Source organism: Rhizophagus irregularis, chromosome 7, assembly GCF_026210795.1.
Source record: "Rhizophagus irregularis chromosome 7, complete sequence".
Classification (NCBI taxonomy): Eukaryota; Fungi; Glomeromycota; class Glomeromycetes; order Glomerales; family Glomeraceae; genus Rhizophagus; species Rhizophagus irregularis.
The window spans coordinates 1499090-1517866 of NC_089435.1; the positions used below are offsets into that span (position 1 = coordinate 1499090).

The 18777-nt window shown below is 26.7% G+C and overlaps 3 protein-coding genes across 3 annotated transcripts; 1 reads left to right on the top strand and 2 right to left on the bottom strand.

Moving 5' to 3' along the window:
* On the top strand, positions 1-1703 carry OCT59_027132 (uncharacterized protein). The gene has a single exon (XM_025332771.2). It carries the CDS (start codon positions 38-40, stop codon positions 1499-1501), a length of 1464 nt encoding a protein of 487 aa, XP_025167465.1. The 5' UTR covers positions 1-37; the 3' UTR covers positions 1502-1703.
* Positions 1704-2092: 389 nt separating this feature from the next.
* Positions 2093-3285, bottom strand: OCT59_027133 (uncharacterized protein; the record flags this gene model as incomplete). Its single annotated transcript, XM_066136743.1, has 2 exons — positions 2093-3189; positions 3252-3285. The coding sequence occupies 2 exons, from the start codon at positions 3283-3285 to the stop codon at positions 2093-2095; spliced, it is 1131 nt and encodes a 376-aa protein (XP_065993201.1).
* A 12981-nt stretch (positions 3286-16266) lies between these two features.
* On the bottom strand, positions 16267-17285 carry OCT59_027134 (uncharacterized protein; the record flags this gene model as incomplete). Its single annotated transcript, XM_066136744.1, has 3 exons — positions 16267-16272; positions 16359-16376; positions 16461-17285. 3 exons carry the CDS (start codon positions 17283-17285, stop codon positions 16267-16269), a joined length of 849 nt encoding a protein of 282 aa, XP_065993202.1.
* Positions 17286-18777: the final 1492 nt, after the last annotated feature.

Below are 18777 nucleotides of genomic sequence, written 5' to 3' on the forward strand. Positions count from 1 at the left end.
GAGGTTTCCGATTTTTTTCTTGAAAAAAAAAAAAACAATGTCGAGTTTTAACAGAGATGTACTTGTGCTTATACTTGAAGAATTAAAAAGTGATAAAAATTCACTTTTTTCATGCCTTTTAGTTAACAGAACTTGGTGTTTAATAGCAGTGAGAATATTATGGAGAAATCCTTGGCAATATTTTACAACCATTAATTCTAAGATTATCATGTTATTTAATGTATTATTTTTACATTTATCAAAAGAATCAAGAGATATTTTGAAGGGTCAGGGAATTGATAATCATATTACAGAATCACATGAATGCCCCTTATTTGATTATATTAATTTTATAAAATATTTAGACTTCTTTTTTATAAGATGTATGATACCACGAAAGACTAAAAAAACAAAAATATCTATTGTAAAATCTGAGATATTTAAATTATTTATTAATAATAATACAAAATTTATTCATCTTTCTATTCCACAAAATTTTTATAATCAAATACATCTTATTCCAGGAGCTGAACATTGCTTTTCAGAACTTGAATCCTTTCATTGTAATATGGATATATCTCAAAATATTTTAGAGTGGTTGGTTAGATGCAAATCAATTAAAAAAGTAATAATTGAGAATATGTTCTTCAATTATAGTGTTAAATGTTTAGAAATCATTAAATTAATTGAAGCACAAGAAAGCCTAAATGACGTTAAATTCATCAATTTATCAGAAAGTTATGAATCATTTGATAAGTCTCTTGAAAAATCTTTAATTAAGCATGCAACTACTATCCAATATTTGAGGTTTGACTGGACACCTATTACAAAATTTCTTTTACATTTTGTAAATTTGTCATGTTTAGAAATTTTTCTACCTGGGTATAGCGTATGGAAGGATTTAAATTATTTTGAAAATATCTCATTGCCTAATTTAAAGATTTTAAGAACAAGCAGAGTTCGACCTATAATTTTGACAAATTTAATTGAAAATATAAAAGGAAATCTTACTGAAATTAGTGTACTTTATGATTATCATGGTGATGATAGTAAAATGTTTATTCAAGCAATTTATCGAAAGTGTCCAAATCTAAGATATCTTAGACTATCATTGCTATTGTTTCGTAATATTGAGTTATTAATCTCAGAATATGAAAGTTTATTAAGTAATAGTCGATATTTAAATGGATTAATTATTGACATATATACTGGATATAATACTGAATTTAAATGGAATGAATTTTTTATGATATTAGCTAAATCATCACCAATTAGTTTGTTTAAATTTAAATTTTCTTCTAATAAATTAATTCAATTAAAGGATATAAAATTATTTTTTGATAATTGGGAAAATAGGAATTCTATAATTCTAGAAATAAGTAACAAAGATTATAATGTTAATATTAAAGCGAAGCAACAATTAGAAGATCTAATCAAAAAATATAAAGTAAAAGGAATAGTTGATAGATATTCCATTGGTTTTAACACAGTATATCATGAAAATGAGTTTGAATGGAATTAAAAAAAAATCCTTATATATACAATTATGCATAAATTAGTACAAAAAAAAAAACGATTTTATATTATTGTTTTATATACGCATATAAATATCTTCATACTATCTTTATTTTAAAATTTTTATCGAAATTATTATATTTTCCATGAAAAAAACATTAAAGTGTATCACAATTATTAATATCGTTAAATATGATCCTGTAAAAATGTTAATCTGTGTTTTATATTTTAATTGATGAATATAAAAAATTTTAAAAATAATGCCCGCAAAACTTGTAACCTTTTACTATGTTCACGACTCTACCGGGCGTCTACAAGAACCGATGATGTTGATGTCATCAAATAAATCAAGAATTTAGTATCAGACACGTATTAAACTATTCGTAAAACTATCGATAACATGTCGTAACATAAAAAATAGGTGGTAAACAAGTGTTATATATATATGTCATTAAAAAAAAAATAAATACTATTTGACGATAAATCTATCAATTGTTATTTATTAATACTGTAAATGTAGTAAAATCTATTATGAAATTCATACAAGAATCTAGAGGCAATCTATATAAGTGCAGTGCGGTACGTTGCTGATTTTCTTTTAAATCCATTTAAAATTTTCATAATCATCACCACAATCGATAATACTAAAAATATAATTTTCAATTATTCCTTTTGCTTTATATTGTTCAATTAAACTTACTAACTGCTGATCTACTTTAAAACTAGGATAAATTATTTTTAGTAACATAGCCCTCCTATTTTTCCAATTATCAAAAAATAATTTTAAATCTTTCAGTTTAAATTCCTTAGAATAAAATTTAAATTTAAATAAACTAATTGGTGATGATTTAGCTAATATTTGGAATAACTTATTCCACCTAAAGTTATAATCATTTCTCACGTGAATAATTAATCCAATTAAAAATTGACAATTAATCAATAAATTTTTAAATTCTGGAATCAATAACTTTATATCAAATGATAATTTAAGATACCTAATATTTGGACAATTTTGATAAATTGCCTGAATAAGCATTTTACAACCAACATCACGTAAGGCCTTATCACAATGTATACTAATTTCAGAAAGATTTCCTGTTGTGCTTTCAATTAAATTTACTGTAGCAATCAATGGAACACGATTAATCTTTAAAATTTTTAAAATAGGTAATAAGATATTCTTTAAATTATTTGGATTATACTTCTTTATGAAAAATGATTTCTCGATTTCTAAATATACTAAGTTCACAAAGTACGAAAGAAATCTTGTATTAGGACTCCAATCAATTTTCAAATATTGGATAGTATCTGCATGTTTAATTAATGATTCTTCAAGATATTTGTAAAATGGTTCAAGTCTGTTAAAAGCATCGGTTAAATAGAATTCATTTAAATTTTTTTGTACTTCAATTAATTTAAAGATCCCATGACTATCAGTATTTTCATAGCTATCAAAATTTATTTCAATTTTTTTAATTGATTTGCATATTTTAGCTAATCCTACTAGAACGTTTGGATCAATTTTACTATTATAATAAAAGATTTCAAGTCCTGATAAGCAACATTCAGCCCCTGGAATAAGATGTACTTGATAATCAAAATATTCTGTAATTGTAAGTTGAATAAACTTTGTATTTTTATTAATAAACAATTTGAATAACTCGTTTCTTAAAATAGGTGCATTTGATTCTCCAACTATATTCGAAAAAATTTCATGTCTTAGGATAGGCAATTTTAAATGTAATTAAATAAAGGACGCCGATGTGTTGTCTCTGTTATAAAATTATTCATTCCTTGATTCTTCAAAATTTCTTTTGATTCTTCCGATAAAAGTAAAAGTATTACGTTGAATAGTTTCTTTTGAATACCAAAATAAGAAAATAGACTAGGATTTCTCCATAAAATTGATACACCAAGTTCTATTAACCAAAAGACATGAATAAAGAGATTTTTTATCATTTCCTAATTCTTCAAATATTAGAAAAAGCAAATCTTCATTGGATCGCCAAATTCTTTTTTTTTTTAAAAAAATAAAAAGGAGAAATTTTTTATCGGGTTGATTTGTCCCATTATTTTAATAGATTTTTAGTCTTATTGTGTAACAAATATTACGTTTATATTTCTGATGCATGAAGATCTGTCACTGCATGATTTTTGTCCTAATTACATTTGATTCTGAAAAATAAAATTATTTTCGATAATATATAGGAAATGGCATTTTCAATAGGAGAAGAGCTCCGTATACGCCATTGTGTTAATTAGCAATCCATGAACTTATGGAACATAACAATAATAAATCCTATGAAATACAATAGTCATTTTTTTTTTAATAGTAAAATTGACAATTTATGATTAATTTCATTGTTGATTTATTATTAACGCCGTACAGTTCCAAAATTAAGAAACCTAGTCCGGGTAACCATAGTAAAGACACAAGGCCACATGAACTGGAAGGGTATTAAACAAAAAGGAAACTGATGCAACCACTAAAGGACAAATAATATTAGAGCAAAATGAGAAAATAGAAAGATACGAACGGAAGATAACAGATTTGGAAAATCGAATAAGAGAATTAGAAACTGATGTAACGGTGAAAAAGCGAATAAAATTAGAGAAAGAGGAAAAAGCGAAAATACTTACCGGAAAAGTTAAAGAGCTAGAGCAGAAGAAGAATCAAGACATGAGTTCACTGACCACAAACAAGTAAGGTAAATTCGGGTCAAACAAAGAAAAAATCTGGAGTCGTAAAAATCGGAAAAATTCGGATACACAAAACTATCCAAATGGAAAGATCACTGAATTTCCGGTTAAAACAATTACCGACGACGATAATAATTTTGCAGATGAGTCACGTGATATTACGTTCTACGATTTTCCGTGGATGAAGTAATATATGCAATAAATGTAGGATACGTCGAACGCCTAAGAAGCTATAAATACAAGATGATTAAGGCCAGACTTTGTTTCACCAAAGCTTATGAAGATATAAATATAAACGAGGTGGCATTAATATATCTATTACAAAAAATGGCCGTAATTATTTCTTCAGAATTTTTGACTCAAGACTAATGCCGCGCCAAATTAAAGAAAAATACAGCTGGCAAGCATGTAAATAACTTGAAACTGTTAATGACGAACAAGATGGTACAATCATCCATGACCATATCGACAAATATGGCGGGTGGATCAACAAATTAAATAAAAAATTTGTCTGACGTTTGGATTAGTCTCCGTATAAATAATTTGAATTGTGTAACTTGAAATCCCATGCCATATAATTAAAACCCGCCTGGTCAAAAACTAAATGATTTTTTATCAAACCAAAAAAAATTGTTTTTTCTCATTCTTTTCCCATTTAGGTTTGATTTTTTTTCCCAAACTGAAACCTTTTTTTTTTTATTAAATAATCCTATTGTTTCGGTCTTTTAAAACGGATCAAAATTTTTTTTGGTATGATACTTAATTTTTTTTTCGGATTCCTAAAACCGATTTCTTTCTTTATCCTTTTTCTTTTCCCCCAAATTTCTTTTTCGATTTTTTTCCGAATTTTTTTTCCTTTTCGGTTTCTTTTTCAAATTTTTTTTTTCGTTCTTATTTTTTGAATTTTTTTTTTTTATTTTTTTTCTGTTTTTTTTCCTATCACCAATCCGAAATTTTTCCCCTTTTCCTTTTTCGGTTTAGCTCTTTTTTTTTCAAACCAAATTTTTATTTTCCCGAATATATTCTTTCACCATTTAGGTTTGGTTCGATGCTGCGGCACCACGGCAATTACTTTTTTTTTATAATTGTTTCAATCATTTTAGTATCAGAAGGGTAATGATTACAACAAAAATTTTTTTACAATTCCAGATTCTTAATAATAATAAGAATAATAATATTTTTTAGGCGTATCAAGCTTAATAATAATTAATTATTTATTTATTTTTTGTAACAATAGATTGTTAATTAATATTTCTGGGGAATTTTTTTTTTTCATGACAATAGATCGTTGATATAAAAGTTATTTAAAAATCCATTCACGCTTGCTGAAAAAATATACTAACATCAAAATCTGCATTTTTATAGGATCTTGAGTAATTTGCTTCAAAGAAATTTGGTTTAAAAATTCAATGACCATATAATAAATTAATTTAATTTAATTAAGCTTTAACATTACTTTTGTTGCAAAAAATATATATCATAAGTTATAATACTAATAAATATATTTTATACTTTAACTATTGAATATTTGTCAGATTATTTTATAATGTTTAGAAGAATCAAAGTTTACCTTTGGATTTTTGTTGATAAATATGATACAGTAAATACTAGTAAATTTAAAATCATAATGATGTTACATTTCGCCATTCTGATCGGGTACTCGGGTACTCTTTATAAAATATTTACCTGAGTTAAACTCAATAACTATTACATACTAAAAGTAACCATGGTAAACGCTGTTTAATCATCATAAAATTACACGACAATCTATGCTTGAGCCGGGACTGGGTGTTTGGAAATTAAGAATGCAACTATTGCGACAATACTATAATTTTATTGAATTTATCAAAAATGAAAAGACAAAAAAATTTTATTTGAACGTCAATGGTTGTTTGATACCTTTATAATTCTATAAATTTTTTTTCAATATTATAATCGTGCAGTAAAATGTTTTTCATATTAACTAAATTCGATTTTTTGTTTTAAAACCCAATTATTTTTAAGAGTGTGCATGGGAGGTTAAAAGGCAGAATATATTGAATTAAGAAAAGCAAATAAAAGTAATGATCATATGTTTCAATAAATATGTTGATTGTTACATTTTTGAATTAAATTATAATAATTAAGACAACAATAATCTTACCTTAAATGTCAACCTCAAAACCATCACTTTTGACATTTATTTATTTTAGAGTAATACATGATGTTGTACCTTCGTTCTGTCATCATGTTAAAATAAAAAAAAATAAAAATTATTTGCGCAAAAAAATACTACTCTGGACTACAATGAATCAGAGAAATAAATTAACAAACAGGAAGACACTATACCAAACCCAATGGAAAACTGAAGACAAACTAATTAGTAAGTAAGAAAATCACCTCCAAGAATTGAACTTGGACACAGAAATTGTGGAACCAACGGTGATGGATAATTGTTGAGTTAATAAGTTATTAAGGAAAGAACTCAACAAAGGAATAAAATAAAGGGTATCACATGTGAAGAATGAAATCACATGAGATAGATCAAATGATCAAAGAAAGATAAATTTTTACAAGACAAAGGATCTCTCTGACACCAATTAAGGGCGATGCAAACGATCCCCTTGTAAAATTTATCTATCTAAAAATGGTCAAATGATCAAGAAAGGGTAAATTTTTACAAGACAAAGGATCTCTCTGACACCAATTAAGGGCGATGCAAACGATCCCCTTGTAAAAATTATCTATCTAAGAATGGCCAAGTAATCCCAAGTTGACCAAAGGGTAAAGATTATGTCTCCATGCTATATTTGGTAAGCAATGGACCTAGCTACATAATATAAGATAATTTTGGAAAATATGTCAATTGAAAATAATGAAAGAAAAAGAAGACTAAACTACTGTGGGATTAAAAGTAGAATAGTATTTATAAAATAGATAAGAAAAAAGAAGAATATAAATTATGCAATTGAGAAAATAAAGAAAATGGAGAAGGATTGATAATAATATAGATAATAAATAAAGGAGAAGTGATAATAATAGAGAGAATAATAAATGTTCAAAAGAATGTAATACATTGGGAAATGAAAGAAGTCGGGTAAGAAGGAAGATTGTAACAGCACAAGAGAGTTTTAATGAAAGAAGAATTAGGATAATTATATACTTGATAATATCAGTAGACATGAGTAAAATAATAAAAAGAATGTAAATATATATGGCAAATGATGGTAGATATTGGAAGGTTGATTCAGTTGGTTGATAATGGTGGTAGCATTTGTTGAGGGGAATTTCATTGAGAACAGTATTGATAATGTTAGGACACAATTGATAAGACATTTTTGAATTGAAATTTTACAATTGAATTAAAAATTTGGATTTGATATAGAAAATTTGATATAGAAAATTCAGATTTAATGTTTGATTGAAACTTGTTTGGAAAATATTTGATTGAAACTTGTGTTTGAAAAATATTTGATACAGAAAATTTGGATTTAATATTTGAGAAAATTTGATTTTTCCTTGAGAAAATTTAAGGGTATATATACTTGTAAAAATCTCATGTGACTAATAATAATTTATTATGATTCATAAAAAAAATCAAGATCATGATGTATGAGTCACATTTATTACATCAATTAATTTATAAGTTACTTAATCTAAAACTAGTAATATGAGTTAACTTAACAACATGTAAATAAATGGGAGTAAATCATATTGATCATGATTATAAGCCATTATTAGTCATCATTATCTTAACTGGAATAGATGCCACCAGTTTTGTATAAACAAAAATAAAATATAGGGTAAATTAAAAGGTTTTATTACAAAATATATTTCTGGAATTGTCTGTCAGTACTGCTTTCTTGGTGCACCTGTAGCGACAAATTCACAACAAAAATACACAAAGAACAATTAGTAAAATATCAGTCTTTATTAATAAATTATAGTACTATCTATCTATCATCATGTGAAGCTACTTTTATCATCTATAGATCGGTGAAATCTAGATCTCTAATTGTGACTCATCAATAACAATTGGCAATAACTATTGCATCGCCTTTACCGTAAAATGTTGATAATCTGGTAATCTGGTCATGATATCAAATGAGATTAGTTTTACAGAATACAGATTCAAAAAACAACACGGGACAATATAGTCTTATATAGTATTTCGTAATTCATGAGAATAGAGACTATGTATTATATTAATGACAGTAAGGCTATGTATGGCATAAATAAAGTCTATCATTGGCTTCATTTCAAATTCGGGTATGGGAACAAATAATATGTCTATATCTTAATAATTCAACATGACATAAACGTTTCTAAATTGTGATTTTGAATGAGTTACCAGCAGCTTCCAACATTATATTCGTTGATGTGTAGAAAAATGTATTTTGCAGCCTTTGAGTCCGAATATGGAAATTATGTGTAGCCTATATAAGTTGTATAGCTTCAACATAATCAACGCCACATATTTTTTCATTGTAAGAATATAACACAACACATGTTTCTGGGAATCAATATATCATATACGAAAATTTTGGAAGTACGGTGATTGTGACGATACTTGCATGTTTTTCTGATATCGTGTTTGTAGTTTGCTGTTTGCTTCAGTTTTCGCATGACTTAAACCTTAATTTCCTAGAAAAATCGTGATCACTGAAATAATTCTTGATGGAATACAAAGAATTTCGCATTAGTTATAAGGACAAAGAAATCATTCTCAATATTCAACAGAAATGTCAACAATCTTTGGACATACTCTTTTCATATAAATTATCACCTCTTGCCCGGTCTGTACATAACATTATTCAAAAATATTTTTGCTAGCTTCTTGCAGCAACAAGTTTGTTGTTAAGTAGGCAATCTTTTTTTGGTATTAGTTTTATCTTACATATGCAAACAAAGAAGATTTTTTGAAGGAATACTAGACGGTTTCTGGAATAAAAACAAATAAGTACTTCATGGTCATCCAGCAGAATAAAGTGTTGTAGGTCCGTGAAACTTTGCAATTGTTAAGGTCTACAAACTTTATTTCTTATGAAAGTACCAAAATGGATATGATTCTCTATAATATTAACCGTAGTGACTAACTTGGAAAGTGGAAGTTTTGAAAATCAGAATATAAATATGTAGCTTTTATTAATTATGGGTAACAAGTACAGAATCATGGAGAACATTGAGTTGACTTGCCATCTTCATACAAGACCGGGAAAGAATGTCATTCGAGTGAATACTGGGAATGATGTTAACTTCCTCATAGGGTAAGATATAGTCCTATGGAAAACTGAGATGCCCAACGAACTGGAGGATGCTATTATAAACCTCATTCTTGCTGAGGCGATAACCTGACAAATTCACAGCAGGAGAATTAAATAAATTCTGGGAGGAGATTTGGGTCGTCCTCTTGAAGATTATACTCACATCATTATAGATTCACCTCATTTGGTCTTGAAGCAAGAATTAACAGGAGTATTGGCGCGTTAAGAATTACTGGATCAAGGTAGAAGTCCATTCTTTGTGTCTAGGGTCTAGAAATGCATTTTTTTTGTATATGATATAAACTATATTATAACATTTTTAGAAGAGCATGATGAACAGGTGCCTGATGAAGATAATTAGGTTGATGATGGTGAAGATAATTAGGGTGAAGGACATGTCACGTAAACGGAATAGTTATAAGCATTATCATCGGCGGCTGCAGGATAACACGATTAGGGGTGTTAACCGAACTGCTTTTCGGATGATATTTTAACACCCCTAATAAAAGATGACCAGGAAACAGGTTCAACTTTGGGCAATTCTTTTTTACTACCCTTGCTCTCTTAAAAACTCAGTAATCAATTGTTTTGTAGACATAGATCCTCTAGAACAGCTGTTCAATGATAGTTATACCATACGGGAAGATATACTAATTTACGAGAAAATTGTCCAAGGAACACGTTTTAGTTATTGATGCGAAGTTTGCATTGTTTCTATCCTTATTCAAGGCTTCATTAGCGTAATCTTTTTAACTTCACTTGGTATACATTATCAAAAATTCTAAATTGCGTTTACTAGATTGAAATTACTTTTATTTAATCATTAAATTTAATATGGAGCAGAAGTAGAATAATAGAACTCATCATTAATATTAAGGGTAAAATTCAATTTTCTCTCTATATAAATACTGCACCCATTCTGTATTAGTTGCTAAAGGATTTTGTGATTTATATCGTAAATTTATATGAATGAGATTATAAGATGGAAAATACATTTATTTCTATAGCACCATCATATATACAGTCTAACCTCGATATACCGATATTCGATATACCGATATACTATTAAAACTTGATATACCGATAAAATTTTATTTTCCCATTATATGTGAGGACATATAAATATCAGTCTAAAATTTTCATATATGTCCCGACATATTGTTATATAAAGGTTTGACTGTAATCAATATATATGTATTTCTTTTCAACAAATGATGTAATTTTTTTTAGTGCTACAATGAAATTTTTTTAAGATAAAAAAATATATATTTTTTTGTTAACAATGTAACAATAAATCACTAATACAAAATTATCTTTGTAATGAATTTGTAAATATATAAACAAATCATAAATTTCACAGTACTACAACATTCGTTTCGTGTGATAAGTAAATTTGATAATATTTCATATACTGTATAACACTTGCACAGAATTCATTGTTATTTGTATAATCATATAAATTGTGTAATTTATTACATTATTTCCTACTAATACCATCATAATAATAGTAAAAAGCTAGACCAGTGTGTTTATTATTACTCTCATCCCCGGCGGAACGCGACGGGTTACGCCTAGTAAATACTATATGACATTACAGATAGTAAAAGACGTAACAATTTTTGTACCATAATTTCAATTTTTATTTCTTAGGGAAATTGTAAAATTAGGGTTCCGAAAAAGGAATACTTGCACCAATCATTTAATTTTGGGCGAAATTATGGTAAATTAAAAAAGTAGTTGTAAAAATATCACAAAACATAAGAAAAAATGATCAATTCAAAAAGAAAATTTATTGAAAGCTTTATATTGAAATTAAATTTAGAAATATTTTTTGTGAGATTTGGGATTTGTCTGGGATGGTAAAGTATAATCATATTGGAAATGATCAGTGAACGTCATCACATGCGAGAGTACATTAGCGTAACACGAAATTTTTTAAAAAATGATGATATCAAAAAGTAAATAAATATAAAACTTTGCAATTTCTTATAACTTTACTGCGCGTTAATAAACTTTTAAAGAACAAAATTATTATATTTAATATGAAATTTTGGTTCTACCTATAAAAGTAAAACCTATTGAAACCTTAAAAACCCATCATTAACTTTCGCGTTAATTACGTTACTTACGAAACGTATTTTTTTATTACAAAAGTGAAAATTCATTTTTTATCAGTCAGCATAAATAATTTTATAATCCTTAATTTATCTCAATTCTGTAAATTAGCGGATATGGCAATTTTATATCATCTAAAATCTAGATTATTGGAGTAAAAACTTAAAATTACAATTCCTATTAAATATTTATTATTATAATTGGTTTACTTATTTTATTTTTTAAAAAAAATTGCCTAAGTGCAAGAAATTTACAAATTTTGTGATAATTATGAAATATTTATTTATTTGATAATTAGAAACAAATGTAAAGTATATGTATAAAAAATAATCTACTATAGCGGATAGCCATAGATAATTTATCATGAAGTGAAATTATCTGACATTCGTATTGTATTAGATTGCACTATTCGTAGTATATTTGTTGACGGAACGTCGGAACGTCGGTGCTGGCCGACATTAAAATCACGTGACATCGCATTGCGATTTTTGTAACAGTATTAAACAGTATTTTCTCTTACTTTAGACCAACTATATATATACGTGTCTACATCTAAAATTAATCCCGTTTCACATTGTCTATACTTCAATTTGGTATATGTCGCCTTATATATTCCTTATTTTATTTTGGGTCATCCTTGAATTTGCTCTATTTAGTCAATTACGTTTTGTATTTGCCTCACTTTGAGTTTAGCCTACCTTGTTTTTGCCTTGCTTCGGTAATTTGACATAGTATATCTATGATCGGGCAAGAATTTAACGCCAACCTATGGGATATTCGGTACGACGAAAGATTGACTTTAATTGGTTTTTCTCAGAAAAAAATTCAGAATTTTTTGAAAATAATTCCAAACGAAAGTAGAAGATAATTATATTTTAAATTAATCCAGGAAAAGTACTGTTAATTGTATACTAAATAGCATTAGTTTTTGTTGCATTAAGAAAATTTGGTATGTCAAATTGAAAAAAAGTAAAATAAAATAATAATAATATTTTCTTACACTTTTATCGGGCGAAATAATTTCTTTTTCGAGGTATCGAACATAACCGAACATGAAGAAAGAAAATATTTTAAAAATAGACTTGTAAAAAAAAATATATTTATAATTGAAACAAAGAATCAAATTCTTGGAATATATAATCCATAATAAACAAAACTACGGTATACCAAACCATTAAATTTGTTCTTCTTACAATGAACATTAAGGATTTCTGGCGTAATTTGGTTGAATTCAGCGTCTTTTTTGAAGGATAAATTAGGATAAAATCATTGTTATTTTGGGTCTAGGTATGATGGTAACTAAATATACTGTATATTGTCGATTTACAAATTTTTTTGTTGAATAATTATCTAAAGTTGCTTTACCCAATTGTAATTTACTGAATGTCTGTATATCATAATTAAAGTTACATAAAGAAAGAAAACTTACAAAGTTATTTAATGATTTACAATTCTCTTGATCTAAGAAATGTCGTTCTCTAAACGTAGACATGCTTTTTTAAGTATTTTCAGAATTAGCTATTCATGCATTTTATTTAATAAAACTTGGTGCACAATAGCGATAGTGATGGCAATTTTGTGGAGAAATCCTAGCCAATATTTCATAGGGTCAAATCATCCAAAAATGGGCTTTTTGATATGCAAGTCACAGATATGAATAAATGAATGAATTTAAATTATTATATAATCCTTATATAATTAAGAAAAACTTGTTAACAAATATTATGTCGTTAGTATCTATTGTAAAAATATGTATATATATCCGGCTCAATTTAGTTTCATATTTTTTTAATAACGAAGATCATCAAATTGTAATATAATCCATTGCAGGTAATTAAATTACGCAAAGATGATAATTCAAATAAAAAAGTTAATAATGGTTAATAGTATTTAAATACATTTTAAAAAAGAAGGGTAATCTTGCCACCTTTTTGATGCATTTTAACAATATTAATTTTGGCTTAGGATGAGATACGATGAAATTGTAAATTTTTCTGGACGTATGAGTCATCTTAAACTTTTTTTTTTTAATCGTTTTTTTATAATTTTAATTTTTATTGTTTTTATTTATTCAGTTAATTACTTAGATCTACAGATAAATTTTAATTTTGAACCACTATGAAATCGCATTATATAGTTTTAATAAATTGTAGTTATTACGTAGATGTTTACTTTGTAGTTTTTACTATATAATCATTACTTTGTATAATATTATAATCACCACTTTAGATGTGGTAATTATGTAGAGATATCTGACTGTATATAAAAGATTGTCTTTGTCGATCATTTCCAAGGCGATTTTAACGGAAAAATTAAAAAGGTGATATTCAAAACTACCTTTCCACTCAAGTAAACCTGCAAAGTAGCCAAAGATGCATCTATGTAATATCTTTTAGAAGTTTATATATTGTGTATTAAGAAAATTTTCTGTCTTCGCAAACAATGAGGCTTACAAAATTTATTTGTCATACATGCAAATCTTCCCAGTAAAAAAGCTCTGACATGTGATTTTTGAGCATGTGATTTACATACGGCGCAATTTGTGGCATAACGTATTATTATTTAAGCTTTCTTTTCGTGTCTTAGTCCTATTTATAAATTAGGTGAAGACGTTGAACATTATCAAAATAAGTGAACCATGCCATTAACATGGAAGTGGCATACCGATAGCACTCATTATTTACAATAATTTATTTTAAATTAACGTATTTAATAAATTGAAAAATTGTTAAATTAATATTACATTCTATTTTAATAAAATAATTATTCTAATTTTATTAATTTAAAAGAATTTTGTTTTACTCTTATAAATTAACATCTAAAAAATTTCATTATATTCTCAAGCAATCATCTTTGGAGTGGAGTATCTTAGGGTAAAGAAAGTTAGTTTAGGCGAAAATACTTATCCTTGAAGATAACGTAGACGTTGGAGTATCTTTAGATTAGTTTGTATAAATTAATTTTGAATTGCTAATCCGTATTCTTTATAGCTAAGACCCGCTTGATCAGCAAGTCATCTAATAATCCAATTCCGGTTAATGAAATTTTTTCCCCCAAATTTTATTTTTTGTTTTTTTTTCAAATTTTCTTTATTGTTATTTTTTTTTCTGTTTTTTTTCGAATTCTTTAAAACCTTTTTTTTTCGAGTTGGTTTTTTTTTTAATCCGAAAATTCTTTTTTCACTTTTCTTTTTTCGGGTTGGCTTTTGACTTTTTTCCCAATCTGAAAGACTTTTTTTCACCTTTCTTTTTCGGTTTGGCTTTTTTTTCAAATCGAATTTTTTTTTCCCGAACCACATTCTTAAACTATTTTGATTTGGAATCGGCGATCAGATTGACGCTGTGGCATCACGGACTCACGGTAATTGTCTTTTTTCCCGATTCTTCTTATTATTATTAATAATAATATTTTCCCTAATTATTTTTTAGGCTCAATAATAGACTGACATATAATTTACTTATTTATTTTTTGTAACAATAGATCGGTATAGTAAATTTTATAGGAAATTGTTTAGATCGTTATAATTAATTTTTCTGAGGAATATTTTTTTTTTCGTAACAATGGATTATTATAATTGATTTTTGGGGGATTTTTTTTTTCATATTAGTAATTAGTGAGATATTTTATTTTCTATAACAATAGATTGCTATAATGAATTTCTTTGAGATATGGTAACAATATATATGTATGTTTTTCACAGAGGATGTAATTTTTTTTAATGATACAATAAAATTTTTTTAAGATAAAAAAAAAGGATTTTTTTGTAACAACAATGTAACAATAAACTATTTATACAAAATTGTTTTGTAATGAATTTATAAATAAATCATAAATAAAATTTGCGTTTAATAATAATATTTCACATACTGTATAACACTTGCACACAACTCATTGTTATTTGTATAATCATATAAATTGTGTAATTTATTACATTTATTTCTTACTATAATAATAGTAAAAAACCAGACCTATTCAAAATAAAATATGTGTATTTATTATTACTCTCTTACTTTATCGTCTCTGGCGCAACGTGACAGGTTACGCCTAGTATTAACTGAAAAAAATATTAAATGGCGTGCCAACTTGATTCCTGACGCCACCCTAGTTTATTTATTATTTATTCGTTGTTTCAAAATGATACTAATACATATTAAGGCAAATGGTAATTCAAATATTTATCTTAAAATAGTAGAATTTTATTGTACATGTACATCTTATTAAAATTCCGTAATGTAACACAAAAAAATTATTTCAATTCAACCTAAGCCAGAATCAGTTAGATTAGGCGCTTTAAAAGATGCGATTTTTTTTATTTATTTTATAGAATTTTCTTAAGAAATTTTCAAACAAAATTTAGAGAAGCAATAGCAGATAGCAAATTTGCCTATAATTTACAAAATTTACAGGATTCTTTAATGTTGATTCTTTTTAATGAATATTTATTTAACTTTTAATTATTTATAATGATGGTATTAATTTGTCATATTATTACATATATATATATATATTATTTACTCTCATAGGGATCGATATTTTATTTATAGTAATTAGTCTACGTATTCATAAACATAAACCTTTAAAATACCCCACTCGACCAGAAAATGTTCCCGATGAACTTGTTATATTATTATACAAAATTGGGATTTTTTATACTGTACATAAATATAATATTTATTATTTATATATTGAAGTCGTTTAATAATAATCTTGATTGTTATTTCTAAAATAAAAAAAAGGTTTTAATGAGGAAATAAAACATGATTATCGTGTCGCAAAAAAAAAAAAAAAGATAAAATTATTTTATACCGTATATGTAGAGCTCATCTATTGATTATAGGAACCCGAAGAATTAGCCGATCTCAGAAGATTAGCATAATTATTACTTTCATATGAATTAGTATTCCTCACAGATGGCATTGAAATCTCAGTATTGTTGAAAGGGGGTGTGTTGTTAAATGGAGGCGTATTATCAGGTTGAGGTGTATATATGTAATTGGAAGGAGGAGTTTTAGGCAATTTCTCATCATCGATAATAATTGAATAGTCCTCGTTCGATGCAAGAAGTCTCTCAAGTTCCTCTTGCTGTTTAGTAATTCTTCTAAGTTTATTATTTTTATAAAGGTGCAAACGGATGGTACATTCAGTAATTTCAGCGAGGCCGTCATTTATTTCTAGCTCTATTTCAGCTTCCTCAGCATACTTTGGCGTTATCTTTCCCTTGCTTTTTAAACCATTATTATCAAGGGTATAATTCATTTCTACTTTATAATGAGTGAGAACGTTACGCCACTTGAGTTTCCAATTGGCAGTTGGGTTATCAGTGGCATTATATTTATCGAACAATTGTTTAAAAGCTTCAGAAAATCTTTCTGAACGACGTTTTGCTTCTTCCTCGATCAAATAATTACCCACCAAGTAACTGATGGTATTAATAATTGTTATAATGGAAGGAGCAAGAACACCGCCTAAAAGTGAAACGGCTAAGATAATAAACAGAATCAAAATAAGGGTAATAGCGGCGAAAGCATATAAAAGACCCTTTTTCGCTCTTTCACTCAGTAGTGGGTTTGCAGTGACTATTCTATTAATTTCTTCAAGACGAACATCTAATTCCTCCCTGTCAATATAACCATGCATGTCAAGACACCATTCTGTTTCAAAATAAAACCTTGGCGTAAAATAATTACAGTCAAAAGTACCTTCTTCTCTAAGACGATTTAATAATATTTTCATATTGAAGTATGACTTTCTGGTAAATTTATTATTTGTGGAAAGATATTTTTAATAAATTCAAATAGAATGAAAGTATTATTTTGTAATGAAATATTCGAATTGCAGGAAAAAAAAAAAAAAAAATTTTATATTATTTGATTTATTTTTTTGTAATTTCATACCTTTTAAAATAAGTCTTTATATAATTGGTAAAAATAAATCACGTGAATTATTGTACAACAATGTATGCAAATCGAACGATTTTTGTTTATTTGATTGACATCATACGATGAAACAATTGAAACATCCAATTATTAACGATAGAATGAAATTGACTAAAATGGATATAAGAAAAAAAATCATACCACTTTTTCTTTAGAATTTACAAATAAGTACTTACATCATTAATATTAAAATTCGCTGAACGCCGTACAAACTATTCGGATTAAACGCTTCGAACTATTCAAAGACTATGACTCAAAAAACGTTTAGGCTTCTTAACAATATTCCTTAAAATATAAAAATAAACGCAAATTAAAACTTTAATTAAAATGATAAGAATTATTTTAATGGTGATTTTGATTTATTATTTTATTAAAACATTTTTTCGTTCAAAAACACAAATAAAATGGATCCCATTATCTCAAATAAAATATTTAAAAGAAATGGCAAGATGAAATTTCAGCATTATACTATATATCAAGCTATTTGGAAAGATAAAACGGCTGTGTAAAGAAATTTTCAAATTCAAAGGATTTCTTTAATTAAGGTGTGTACTGTACTGCTGTAATTATTATTTTTCTTGTAAATGTATTATTAAACTAGGAAACAAACGGTAGAGTCCGGAGTGCACAAGCAGACTTCTCACGTGATCTTATTAATGATTACTATGTGTAGTCCCTTCGTTACACTCCAGACAAAACATTACCGTCTAGCATTGCGTATAGTATCTTCCTCTTCACTTTAAAAGATCCAGTATTTTATTAGATACTTATGCATAATTCTGGTTAAATTATATTGCACCCTCATATAATACCCAGATTCTTACAAGATATCTCAATTTTAAACCAGATTTTTTGTATGAATCTGGATATTTTAACTATTTTATGCGGTGCTAAGTGAGTAACGTAAAATTACTATTTTAGGTCCCCTTATATAAAATACAGAAAATAATATAATGAGATTGCTAAATGTCACCTGGGCGATCATCGGCCTGGGTTTTTTTTTTCAAGTATGTCACAATTGTCACATGATGCACAATATATAGAGTAAATTTATTAATCGGCTGATGGCTGATTGTTTTAACTTAGCTAATTTTTGATCGGTTAAACTTAAAATTTTATTGCGATGTTTTTAAAAAATTTTTTGCAAACATATTTTAACTCAAAATAATCTTATTTAATGAAATTTTATTTGCAAATTTAAGTCACACATTTTCGATTTTAAAGAAAAAAATCACCATATTTATTTTTAATGAAGATATAAATAAAAAAAACAACAATAAATAAAAAAG